This window comes from Saccopteryx leptura, chromosome 13 (genome assembly GCF_036850995.1).
Source record: "Saccopteryx leptura isolate mSacLep1 chromosome 13, mSacLep1_pri_phased_curated, whole genome shotgun sequence".
NCBI classification, from domain to species: domain Eukaryota; kingdom Metazoa; phylum Chordata; class Mammalia; order Chiroptera; family Emballonuridae; genus Saccopteryx; species Saccopteryx leptura.
Window position 1 is genome coordinate 45,591,879 of NC_089515.1, and position 11,803 is coordinate 45,603,681.

At 52.8% G+C, this 11,803-nt stretch overlaps 1 protein-coding gene across 1 annotated transcript; it reads right to left on the reverse strand.

Moving 5' to 3' along the window:
- Window positions 1-919: 919 nt before the first annotated feature.
- AEN (apoptosis enhancing nuclease) lies at window positions 920-11,492 on the reverse strand. Its single transcript, XM_066355004.1, is given in 5 exon segments — window positions 920-2,664; window positions 3,229-3,429; window positions 8,352-8,656; window positions 8,659-8,954; window positions 11,358-11,492. Coding segments are annotated over 4 exon segments (975 nt in total). The 5' UTR covers window positions 8,891-8,954; window positions 11,358-11,492; the 3' UTR covers window positions 920-2,427.
- Between the last annotated feature and the right edge of the window lie 311 nt (window positions 11,493-11,803).

Genomic DNA, 11,803 nt, shown 5'->3' on the forward strand with positions numbered 1-11,803 from the left:
ATATACAGGAACAGATTCTGTCTCTTTCTAAAGTCACTAAATTTAAAAAAAAATGGTAAGACACACCCTGGCTGGTAGCAGTGAATAGTATCCTCACAAAGTGCCAAGGTCGTTGGTTCCACCCTGAGGTCATTGGTTCGAGCCCCAGTCAGGGCACATGAGAAGCAATCAGTGGCTGCACAAAACTAAGTGGAACAATGAGTTGATCCTTCTCGCCTCAAAATAAAATTTAAAAAAATGGTTAAGATGATAAATTTTATGTTGTGTATTTTACAATTAAAACTAGCCTGACCAGGCGGTGGTGCAGTGGATAGAGCGTCGGACTGGGATGCAGAGGACCCAGGTTCGAGACCACGAGGTCGCCAGCTTGAGCGCGGGCTCATCTGGTTTGAGCAAAAGCCCACCAGCTTGAACCCAAGGTCGCTGGCTCCAGCAAGGGGCTACTAGGTCTGCTGAAGGCCCCCGATCAAGGCACATATGAGAAAGCAATCAATGAACAACTAAGGTGTTGTAGCACGCAATGAAAAACTAATGATTGATGCTTCTCATCTCTCTCCGTTCCTGTCTGTCCCTGTCTATCCCTCTCTCTGACTCACTCTCTGTCTCTGTAAAAAAAATAAATAAATAAAATTAAAAAATTAAAAAAATTAAAAAAAAAAACTAAATAAAACTGAATATACAACTTTAGGGAGAAACAAGTTAAATAAACTTATGCTCTGCAACAAGACAGTCATACAAAGTTTAAAATATGTCTACTATATAAATTCTGAAGCTCTAACATTTTCTGGCCACCTCCCAAAGCATCATCTAGAAAGCCACCCACCTCAGTACCCAGTGAGACTTGGCATCCCCACACCCACACCCCGATCCTTCCACCAAACCTCCCCCCAACTTGAGGATTCACAAAATAGCCACTTCACCCCCTTTTCCAAATGACTTTTACTCCAGAACGGTTTTACAACAATGCTGACTTAGAACCCCGTCCATTTCTAGAACACCAGGAACAGCTTCCTCTTTCTTCTACCCACAGAGAAAAGGAAAGAAGCTCCTGCCCAGCTATGAATCTGACGTCAGCTACAGACTTTTAAGGAATCTAGAACCAAGACGTAGAACCAGGCCAGCAGTGGTTGATGACTCAGCCAGCTCCCTGCTCTGCAGATGGGGACAGAGTTGGTGACTGATTGGTGGCCCCACCCCGAGTTCTCAGTAGTGTCTTCCCCCCTGGCCCTGCTGCTCTGCTCAGACCAACATGAAAAACCACTGTCCGCTCTGGCATACAGCAGAGGGACAAAGTCATACAGATCCCCAGCTGTGGAGAGCAGTGAAAACCCCGAGCCTCTGTGCAGTGTCCTCACCACAGGCCTGTGCCCCGCCACCGGCTGGAACAGCCAAGCAAGGACAGCTCTGTCTGGGCCAAAGTCCCTCAGTGTGGGGTGTGTCCAGGTCTCACCCTGAAGAGGCTGGAACTAGTCCTTCAAGAAAAACAGCATCTCACACGGACCAGGGCTCCCCATATGCTGTGAGCTGTGCTGAGCACTCGCATTTGCTCGAACAACCCTATGAGGTAGGTCCCCATTTTACAGATGAGGAAACAGGCTCAAGAGTGAAGTCACCTAGTTGCCTAAGGTCTCAAAGCTATTAAGTGACAACGACAAGCAATGATGGGGTGCAAAGGTCTATATGACCCGAGTATTTGGTTACCCCAATACCCCCAAATTTCCCCATAGGAAATAAGGAAAGGGGTGGGGATGAAATTCTGACAGAGAACACAGAAATGGGGAGAAAACCCAGCCACCAGTGGTTATCAATGTGTCAGAAGGGGCACCTGCCAGACACACCCACTCTGCTCCCTGGTGGCCTTGCTCTTATTAAGGTTCCTTGCGTGCAGTTCCCTGTGGGCTCTGCTCTCCCATCGGAGCGGGGCTGCAGTTCTCTGATGGCTGCAGCAAGTTCCATTCGAGAGAAAGGGAAGACACGTCTCCAGAGTGGCCTGAACTCTCAACTTCAGGGCACATTTCCCCTGAACCTGACAATAACTCTGGAGGAAGAGTGGAGGGAGATGCTGGGATGACACCCACCCCACCCTCCCAGGGAGACATTCCCCTAAGCTAGCACAGCACGGGGCGGGGCTGACAGCCTGGGATAGCCCATTGGTGCAGACCCTTCTCCTGGGGGGGGCCCTAGTAGCTAGTCCACCTGACACTTTCATGGTGTCTATAAAGTGCAGTTAGCAAAACCCTGAGGGTAGGAGGGCCGACCACAGCTCTGGAAAGAGGGCTGTGCTGTGGGCACAGGGAGTCAGGACAGGTGATGCCAACTCCATGGACCTAGGGAAAGCTGGCATGTCCTGCCCACCCCAGGTGAAGGGCCCAGGGCTCTCCTGGCCCCACTCTCCACACTGAAGGCCACCCACAAGCCTCTCGTCCCTCACACCCTTTGGTTCTGAGTCTCCCCCTTCCCCGAGCTGGGGCCCTGGCCCAGGTCCTCAGGCCAGTACTGGTCTTCCATGTACTGCTCCATGTCCATGCTGCTGTCAGGCTCCCTGTCCTCGGCGTGGGCCCAGGTGCGGCTGGCCTCCTGCTGTTCCCACCGCGCCTCCACCAGCCGGTACAGCTCCATGGCTGTCGTGGCGTCTTCCACTGATGAGTGCCCGTGCTGGCCCACCTGGGGACGAGAGCCGACATGTCACTGCCCACAGTCCTGGAGACAGGCCTGCCACACTGGGCTCTGTGTACAGGCCCAAGACCATGTGTGGTCAGAGTGGGGGTGTCCAGCCTGGTACAGTGAGAAGGACACAGGTTTCCAGACAAAGGTGCTGGAACCTCAGCCAGAGCACAAGCCTTCCAGATCTCCGGCCTGTCTCCTCACATACCAAACAAGACCAGACCCACCGTCTTCAAAGGCTTCCAGAGCGATAGAGTAATGAAGGGGAGTACAATAGGAGCAGGGGGTACCAGCTGCCCTGACCAAAGGCTCCATCTCTGCTTGCAGGAGCAGGCAGAGCCTGCAGTAGGGGGTGCAGACCTGGGAGGGCAGCTGGGAGAATGTGTATCCTGACGGAGAGCGTGTCGCTGCAGATGAACACCCAGGGCTGCATGCGCGTGTAGGAGACCCGTGCTTTATCCAGGTTCCCGGAGGAATGACAAGGAGCCAGAGGCGCAGCCCCAACGCCCTGGCCGTGGCCCACCTGGCACAGAGGCCGGGCCTTCTCACACCCCTACCACGTACCTGGATCTTCTTGTGCAGGAGCTGCAGGGCCAGGTCCTTGAGAGAGACTCGGGTCCGGGTGTGGAGGCTGGGCTGGCTGAGGAGGTTGGGGACATAAGTGGTGTCCCGGGTCTGGCTCCGCGGGTGGATATACTTGAGGGCTTTGAAGTCATTGTGCAGGGCGTGCCCTACCACCACCTTGCCCTTCAGGAGCTTGAGGATCTGTGGGTAGAAACAGAGTCAGGAAGGGCCCACTGTGGTAGGCTGAACACCAGTGGGTGAACAGATCCCTCAAGAGGGAGGAAGCATGGAGAGGGGCGACTATGACTCAACCACCCTGCCTGAGTCCGAGTCCAGGCCCTTCTACTTACTCCTTAAGGCAGTGGTCCCCAACCCCCAGGCCGTGGACCAGTACCGGTCCGTGGGCCATTTGGTACTGGTCCGCAGAGAAAGAATAAGTTACATTATTTCCATTTTATTTATATTTAAGTCTGAAATATGTTTTATTTTTTAAAAATGACCAGATTCCCTGTTACATCTGTCTAAAACTCACTCTTGACGCTTGTCTCGTAAGTTTGACAATTATATTCAAAAATACCAGTTTTTATGCCGGTCGCGTAATTTTATTTTGTGCATTTATCCGTCCCACCCTAAAGGCTGGTCGGTGAAAATATTTTCTGACATTAAACCGGTCCATGGCCCAAAAAAGGTTGGGGACCACTGCCTTAGGGGACGCCTGACCAGTGGTGGCAGTGTATAGATCACCGACGTGGGATATTGAGGACCCAGGTTCAAAACCCTGAGGTCGTTGGCTTGAGCACAGGCTCATCTGGCTTGAGTGCAGGGTCGCCAGCTTGAATGTGGAAACATTGATGACCCATGGTCACTGGCTTGAGCAAGGGTCGCTGGCTCAGCTGGAGCCCCCTCCATCAAGGCATGTCAGAGAAGCACCCGATGAACACAACTATGAGTTGCTATTCTCATCTCTCTCTCAAAAAAAAGAGGTGCAACTTAAGCTCTCTGAACCTGTAAAATGAGGATGCTGCCACCATCATCCCATGGGTAGTTGTGAGCTTGAGTCAGTCGTGAATGGAAAAATCTGTCAGTAACTCAGTGCAAGCCGTCTCCCTCCTGCTGCACAGGCTCATCTCAGCCCTTCGCCCCACCAGCTGCCAGTCGCAGCTCACGTGAGCAGGCCACCCCAGGCCACTCCCTGTCGATATTACGCCCCGTACTCTCCTGTGGGGATTCATCACACTAAGTACACATATAGCTCTGGCATGGTCTGCAGCCCCCACCCCACATAAGCTCACTGCAAACACATAGGGACCATGTTTGACTTGACTGGTGATGCGCAATGAAAAGTTGGTACTCAGGAGATCACTGGGCGAAGTCCAGAGCTGTGCCCGGCACTGGAGAGACACTCTACCCCAGGGGTCCCCAAACTACAGCCCGCGGGCCACATGCGGCCCCCTGAGGCCATTTATCCGGCCCCCACCGCACTTCCAGAAGGGGCACCTCTTTCATTGGTGGTCAGTGAGAGGAGCATAGTTTCCATTGAAATACTGGTCAGTTTGTTGATTTAAATTTACTTGTTCTTTATTTTAAATGTTGTATTTGTTCCCGTTTTGTTTTTTTACTTTAAAATAAGATATGTGCAGTGTGCATAGGGATTTGTTCAGTTTTTTTTATAGTCCGGCCCTCCAACAGTCTGAGGGACAGTGAACTGGCCCCCTGTGTAAAAAGTTTGGGGACCCCTGCTCTACACGGTACCCTACACAGTCCCTATCTTCACAATTCTGTCCCTGTGCCCCTCTGCACAACGTGCATCTTGACCCTGCTTTCTACTCTCCTCAGGCTCCAGAGGGGCCACGCTCCGGGCCCCAGGCCTACAAGCCCCCCAGCCCTGTGCTGGGCTTGGCTCTCCTTACCACCAGCTGCAGGCTCCCACAGCCTGCCTCTGCTAGTAACATATGGTCTATCGCTGCAAATCCCAGCTTTCAAAACAGGTGAGTAAGGTGCATTTAGACTTCAGTGGTAGGGACATGCCACCACTCCAGTCACATCCACCAGCCATTCGGTGGGAAGAGGTCAAGCATGCGCCACAATGGCTCAGTGTGATTAGAAAAAAGAGGTGCTGCTCATGGGAGCACCACCAACCAGGCCGAGGCCAGCAGGGAGCTGAGGGCTCACCGCAGGCCTCCCTTCCTGTGGCTTCTGTTCTAATCAGTCTGCTTGATACGTCAGTTTCAAATCTTTTGAAAGAATGCTTAGGCTGTATATTGTGTGAAAGGAGGACACAAGATGCTGTATACCAGTCTTTACCAAATATACCTAACCTCAAGAACAGCCCAGAAACATATATTAGTTCTGCTATGCTTTTTTTTTTTTTTACAGAGTCAGAGAGAGGAATAGATAAGGACAGACAGACAGGAACGGAGAGAGATGAGAAGCATCAATCATTAGTTTTTCATTGCAACACCTTAGTTGTTCATTGATTGCTTTCTCATAAGTGCCTTGACCGTGGGCCTTCAGCAGACCAAGTAACCCCTTGCTCGAGCCAGCGACCTTGGGTCCAAGCTGGTGAGCTTTGCTCAAACCTGATGAGTCCGCGCTCAAGATGGTGACCTTGGGGTCTTGAACCTGGGTCCTCCACATCCCAGTCCCATGCTCTATCCACTGTGCCACCACCTGATTAGGCTGCCTTTTTTTTTTAAGGGAAAGAAAGACAAGTAGGGAGAGGTTGGGGGGGATGAAAAGTATCAATTAGTAGTTGTTTCATTTTAGTTGTTTATTGATTACTTCTCATATGTGCTTGGATGGAGAATGGGGGGCTCAAGCCCAAACAATGACCTCTTGCCAGCAACCTTGGACTTCAAGCCAGTGAGTGACCTTGGGTTCATGTCGATGATCCCACTCAAGCCGATGGCCCTATGCTAAAGCTGGTGAGCCCACACTCAAGCCAACAAGCCCAGGCTCTAGCCAGCAACCTCGAGGTTTTGAACGGGGGCTGTCAATCAGTATCCCAGGTCAATGCTCTCTCTATCCACTGTATCACCACTGGTCGGGTTGGTATAATGATTTTTTAAAAATGCAAAATGGGGCTAGCTTTAGCTCAGTGGTTCCTTCAAGTTAAGTTTGTTTTTTAAAAATATGCAAGGCCCTGGCCGGTTGGCTCAGTGGTAGAGCATCGGCCCAGTGTGCAGATGTCCTGCGTTCGATTCCCAGCCAGGGCACACAGGAGAAGTGCCCATCTGTTTTACCACCCTTCCCCCTCTCCTTTCTCTCTGTCTCTCTCTCCCACTCCTACAGCCAAGGCTCCATCGGAGCAAAATTGGCCTGAGAGCTGAGGATGGCTCCATGGCCTCCACCTCAAGTGCTAGAATGGCTCTGATTGCAACGGAGCATCACCCCCTGGTGGGCATGCTGGGTGGATCCTGGTCGGGTGGATGTGGGAGTCTGTCTCTCTGTCTCCCCACTTCTCACTTCAGAAAAATAAAAAAATTAAAAAAAAGCAAAATGTTCCAACATGATCAACATATAGTTTGCGAACATCATTCGAGGGTAATGCATGACCTTGCCCTTGAGAAACACTAAGTGAATGCAGAAAGCCATATCCAGGTGAACTGAGCCACACAGGAACTCACAAAATGCACACCCTTCAACACCCACCAGAAAGCCCTGTCCACCCGGGAGGAGCCATAGCCTCCCTCACCTGGTGGCCCCACTTTCCATCTGATTTCAGGTAACTTCTTGAACCACACTTCATTGTAACACAAGCTGTAACCCTTCTAACATCGAGGAAACTTCAAGTCTTTTCCAAGGTAAAGTGCCATCCTTATTAGTGTATTTATACATTTCTTAACCATTTAACATGCAAAACTGCTACCATCATTATTAGATTGCCATCTTTTTTATTTTTACGGTGTCACTATGGCATTTTTTAAGTGTTGTGTCCCAAACCGCATTTTCCCCATAAGCTCTGAGGTTTTTACTATGCAAGCGTGCACAGTGTGACGATTTGCCATGAAAGGATCTGAGGACAAGGATCTAAGATTAATAAAGCTTGAAGTGTTTCTTATGCTCAAGCATATCTGGAGATTCCTCAACCACTAATTAATTACCTAACATAAGGAAATGTACCAAAAAAGTGACAGCACTGTGGCTCTTACATTTTTATACAGAGATATAATACTTGTTTAACAACAAAAAATAAGCTATTTTACACCTTGCAGTTAGCACAGACTTTTCACAAACATGATCATGTATGATAAGCAGTGATCTTTTTTTTCTTCTTTTTAAGGTGAGAGGAGAGAAAACAATGAGGCAGACTCCCACATGTGCCCCAATCAGGGGCAATGCTCAAGGACCGAGCTATTTTTAGCGCCTGAGGATGATGCATTTCCAGAGCTATCCTCAGTGCTGGAGCCATACTCAAACCAATCAAAGCAGCCTGACCAGGTGGTGGTGCAGTGGATAGAGCGCTGGACTGGGATGCAGAGGACCCAGGTTCGAGACCCCGAGGTCGCCAGCTTGAGCGTGGGCTCATCTGGCTTGAGCAAAAACAGCTCACCAGCTTGGACCCAAAGTCACTGGCTCGAGCAAGGGGTTACTCGGTCTGTTGAAGGCCCACAGTCAAGGCACATATGAGAAAGTAATCAATGAACAACTAAGGTGTCAAAACGAAAAACTGATGATTGATGTTTCTCATCTCTCTCTGTTCCTGTCTGTCTGTCTCTATCTATCCCTCTCTCTGACTCTCTCTCTGTCCCTGTATAAAAAACAAACAAAAAAACCCCCACAAAACAATCAAGCCAGACTGTGAAAGAAGAGAGAGAGAAAAAGGAAAGAGGGAGAGAGGTAGGAGGGGAGAAGCAGATGGTCACTTCTCCTGTGTGCCCTGACTGGGAATCAAACCCAGGAGGGCCACATGCCAAGCCAACACTCTATCCACTGAACCACTGGCCAAGGCCAACACACAACATCTTTATATGAAAGTAGGTCACGACTTTAACTCACTCTTTCTATGGTAAAGGAGTCCATGGTTTGGAGAAGTAACTTTCCCAAGGTCTTTCGCTTCCAGTGGCTATGTGGTGACTCACGCCCCATCACACCAACCCACACAGGTCCCCACCTGTGCTCACCTCTTTCTGGGCCACCTGGAAGGGTATGGCCTTGCGCATGTGCTGCTGAGTGATGCCGCTCCAACGAGTGCGGTAGTCCACGATGGGCATCTCAGGCCGAACGTACTTGTCATAGAGGACGTCGCCGTGGTAACTCACCACAGAGCAGCGGGCCAGCTCACTCACCCTCCCTCGGGGTCCTGTGCCCACCATCTCACAGTCAATAGCCACGTACTTGCTGGGCAAGGGCCCAGTGGACTCCCTGGGGGTGGGCTTTCTGCTGCATGGAGCACCTCTGCATTCAGCCCTTGGACGCTGCTTCCCCGGCTGGTGGCCTCAGCGCCTTGCGGTGCCTCTGATGGCATGCACGGTGGGGAAGATGCTAGCTCTGAGGGCGTGCTCTGCAGCCTCTGCTCCCGCAGCAAGGCCTTCCGGGCCATGAACCGCTGGTGCTGTCGGCTCTTCCGTTTGTGCTTTCTCTGAAGCACATCCTTGGCATTCAGGCTGGTCAAGCAAGGGAACAGGCACGGGGCAGCCTCAGGGGCTACCCCAAGTACCATCCCAATCTGCTCACACGCTTCGGCAAGGGAGGCCTGGGAGGTAATCTTCCAGCTGGGCAGCGCCCTGGGGAGAGAACACACAGGGCGGAGGGGTTGGGTGAGGACGGGCCGAGCCAGCCCTCCCTCCCTCCCACTGAACTGGATGGAGCCTGTGTCTCGGAAGTCCAGGACCTGTTTTTTTGTTTGTTTGTTTTTTAAAGATACATTTTTTTTATTTATTCATTTTTAGAGAGGAGAGAGGGAGAGAGAGAGAGAGGGGGGGGGAGAGAGAGAGAGAGAGGAGAGAGACAGAGAGAAAGAAGGAGGAGCTGGAAGCATCAACTCCCATATGTGCCTTGACCAGGCAAGCCCAGGGTTTCGAACTGGCGACCTCAGCATTTCCAGGTCGATGCTTTATCCACTGCGCCACCACAGGTCAGGCCCAGGACCTGTTTTAATGATAATAATACCATGTGCAAACTGCTGATCCAAGTGCTTTCCATGCAATCACTCAATCTTCCAACAACCCAAATACAGTATTATTATCCTCATGTTACGTTACAGGTAAGAAAATTGAGGCATAGAGGTGAGTAAGAGACAAAAGCCAGCCTGAGGGGCCAACAGGGCTGGAGATGCCACGAACTCAGGGAACTCCTGATCTGGTGGAGAGAGGGAGGTGGTGAGAAACCTGGAGGATGGGAGCCATGGAGTCAGGACAGGTCCCTGACTCACCTGGGCAGGTACTGGAACAGGCACAAACACCTGGGTAGGGAAGACCTGCCAAGAGCCAGGAAAGGAAGGGCACCAGACAGAGAAAACGCTGACACAAAGTCCAGGAGGCAAAGCACGTCTGCGGGAGGGGAAGGAGGCCGGGGAGGCGGCTTAAAGTGAGGAGATGGGCAGACAGCGAGAGAGGAGTGTTCCTGGAGCGTCGTCAGAGTTCAGAACCATGGAAATCCCTAGACACTGTCGGGACGAGATGGCAGGCTCATCGCTGCTTTACAGGAGGGGGTCTGGAGAAATGGAGAAGCCGAGCAACAGCAGCAGAGGTCACAGACACGGGAGACCCTGGTCGACAGCTCGGTTGGTTAGAGTCCTTCCCTTAGCGCAGAGGTTGCCAATTTGATCCCGGGTCAGGGCACAGAGGGGAACAGACAGATATTCCTCGGTCTAAAATCAATCGAGAGCCTGACCAGGAGGTGGCGCAGTGGATAGAGCGTCGGACTGGGATGCAGAAGGACCCAGGTTCGAGACCCCAAGGTGCAGACTCATCTGGTTTGAGCAAAGCTCTCCAGCTTGGACCCAAGGTCGCTGGCTTAAGCAAGGGGTTACTCAGTCTGCTGAAGGCCCACGGTCAAGGCACATATGAGAAAGCAATCAATGAACAACTAAGGTGTTGCAACGCGCAGTGGAAAAACTAATGATTGATGCTTCTCATCTCTCTCCATTCCTGTCTGTCTGTCCCTGTCTATCCCTCTCTCTGACTCACTCTCTGTCTCTATAAACAAATAAATAAATAAAAAAGCCTCTGGCCAAATATTAAAATCAATCGAGAGAGGGAAGAGGGCAGGGAACGTAGCACCTGGTGACGCCCGGCCTGGGCGAGGCAGTGCCCGGCCTGACTCACCTGCCTCCTTGCTCACCCCGCCCCCCACTTCCCGGAGAAGCCGTCCCCGTTTTAAAAGGACGCCTGACCGGAACCAGCCTCCTCCCACGGACACGTCACGAACACGGAACCCCACTTAGCTGGCCCCCGGCCCAGCTGCGGGGACGACCAGGCCTCCGAGGCTGGAGCCGCGACCTCGGTGGGGGAGGGGAGGGCCGAGGGTCCCGCACTCTCGGCCGAGGGGGGTGTTTGTTTATTCATCAAACCGAAAGTGGAACTAGGTCGGGGGCGTTCCCCAAAGCAGTTCGTTCCAAGAACAAGGGAGCTGCCGGCTTCAAACGCCCGTTTCCAGACCTACCCCCGCGTGCTCTTAACAGTCCCTTTGCGGAAGGGGGTCCGGAGAAGCTATTTCAAAGCGCGCGCGACCCTGCCCCGCCCCCCCCCCGGGCCATGATACGAACGATCGCTCGAATCTGAGAAAACCTGGCGGGAGAACAGCCCTATACTACTGAAAAGTTCGCGGGACAAGGAAGCCCGAGGAGGGCCGGCACCACCCCCGCCGGCAGCCGGCGTCCTCCGAGGGGGGACGCATGGAAGGTCCAACCGCCCACTGGCAGCGGCGGCCGGGCCCCGCCAAGCCGAGTCCCGTAGCCAATCTCCCGTCGCCGTCCCCTCAGGCCCGAGACCCCCGAGCAGGGGACGCGGGACAGGCGGTGCTTCGGGCCCGGCCTACACGCCCGCGAACCCGGAGAGCCGGTCGCCTAGGTCCAGGCGTTCCCCGCCTCAGACCGGGAGTGGGCACATGCGCGGGGTCCCGCGGGCAGGGACAGGCCTTGCCGGCATGCTCAACCCCGCTGTCCTTAGAAGGGTCCCTGTGATCACCTGAAGCCGGAGCGCTTTCCTCCCGCCGGCACGTGGCTTCCAGGAAGCCAGCAGTTCCTACATGCCCGGGCAAGCCCCGCTCCGGCCGCCCGCCTATTGGTTCACCGAACTGTAGCACACGCCTAAGACCTCTCCTGATTGGTTTTCTGGGAGAGCCTGCCTTTATGCGGGTTGGGCGAGCGGCAGCAGAAGGGGCGGGGATACATAAAGAGGTGCGAGTAGAACCTCCTGCCTGCTGAGCCCAGGGGAAATTTTAAAAAGACAGGAAGAGTGTGGTTTCCCCATTCCTGGGTTTCGCTCCCATCTGTCTCTCCCCCACCCACCTACCCCGGCTCCAATGCTCCCCGTTCCCTGGGTCGAGGCATGGGCTCCTATGAGCTCTGTGCCACCAAAGGCAGAATGACATATAGTTCACACCCCAACCTCCTCAGTCTGTTATAAAGTAC